Source organism: Pygoscelis adeliae, unplaced genomic scaffold (genome assembly GCF_000699105.1).
Source record: "Pygoscelis adeliae isolate BGI_AS28 unplaced genomic scaffold, ASM69910v1 Scaffold339, whole genome shotgun sequence".
NCBI classification, from domain to species: domain Eukaryota; kingdom Metazoa; phylum Chordata; class Aves; order Sphenisciformes; family Spheniscidae; genus Pygoscelis; species Pygoscelis adeliae.
In genome coordinates, this window is record NW_008825544.1 from 593875 (window position 1) to 595062 (window position 1188).

General features: G+C 65.2%; 1 protein-coding gene across 1 annotated transcript in view; it reads right to left on the reverse strand.

Annotated features, from left to right (window-relative positions):
- Positions 1-1188, reverse strand: part of DGKK (diacylglycerol kinase, kappa) — a 22035-nt gene that overhangs the window by 5895 nt on the left and 14952 nt on the right. Inside the window, 3 exon segments of the mRNA XM_009332008.1 lie at positions 119-210; positions 712-793; positions 936-1075. Coding sequence (XP_009330283.1) covers positions 119-210; positions 712-793; positions 936-1075 — 314 coding nt within the window.

Below are 1188 nucleotides of genomic sequence, written 5' to 3' on the forward strand. Positions count from 1 at the left end.
AGCCACTGGTGGCCAGACAGGGGACAGCCTGGCGTGGGGGGGGATCAGCACCCCTGGGGATATGCCCTCCGCCTGGCAGGGGGGGCTCCAGCACCCCCATCGCCAGCCCCCTCCTTACTTTGCAGATGAGATCACCACCGAGTGCTTGTCTGACTCCAGGATCTTGGCCAGGTGCAAGGCAACAGAGTCGGCGTAGTGGGAGATCTGGGCCTGGAGGGGGACAGGGCAGGACAGCTGGGGCCATGACACCCTGCTGGGTGCCTGGCTCCAGAATGGAGCCTTGCCCAGCCAGCCCTGGATCAGCTGAATGAACAGCCCTCCTTGGCCCGCTCCCCCAGCCCCAAGGGCAGCCATGCCCACACCGCCGGGCAGAGGGGATGCTCAGCCACAGCAGGAGGAAAACTGAGGCAAGGGGTTGAGTAGGAGCACACGGAAGAGTCCAAAATAGTCTGCCGGTAGCAGGTCAGCTCCACCTCACTCCACTGCCTGCTTCCAAGTGCATGTGCCAGGCTGAGACCTGACAGACTCATTTCATTGCATGCAGTCAGCTGCCAGCCCCCTTGCAGCCCCAGTCCCCAGGGACCCCCAGCATGACCTCTCCCTGTGCGATCCCACCCTGCATGCCCCCAAATCGGCTGATGGACTGAATGGGGACCTGCCCCCCAGCCTGCCCTCCCCCATCTCAAACTCTCGGTCTCCAACAGTGCCCACCTGGATGTTGGAGTCCCCGTTCTCCTCCTCTTTCAGGGCCGGGGGGGACTGCTTGGGGGCCTCGTAGGTCAGCACGCTCCACCTGCCAAGCAGAGACCACGGCTGCCTGCCACCTCCTAGCACCCCAGCACAGGGACACGTGGGCGGGGGACAAGGACAGGCTGCCTGAGAGGTGCTGAGGCCAGGGGGGGAGCAGAGAGGCGCATGCCCCGTGCCATGCTCACCGATCCAGCATCTTGGTGGTGGCCCTTTCTAGCTTCTCCAGGATCTGCAGCAGCTGGGTGTCATCATCACACAGGCTGCCCCAGCCCAGCACCCGTGCCAGGTCATTGCCGGTCCCCAGGGGCAGGACGCCCAGCTGGCACTGCGGGAGAGGGACGGGGCAGGGGGGAGCTCAGAGCAGCCCCCAAGGGCACCCACGACATCCCCAATCCCTCCATGCCCATTGCTCGCAGCACTCCAGGGCATACGGGGGGG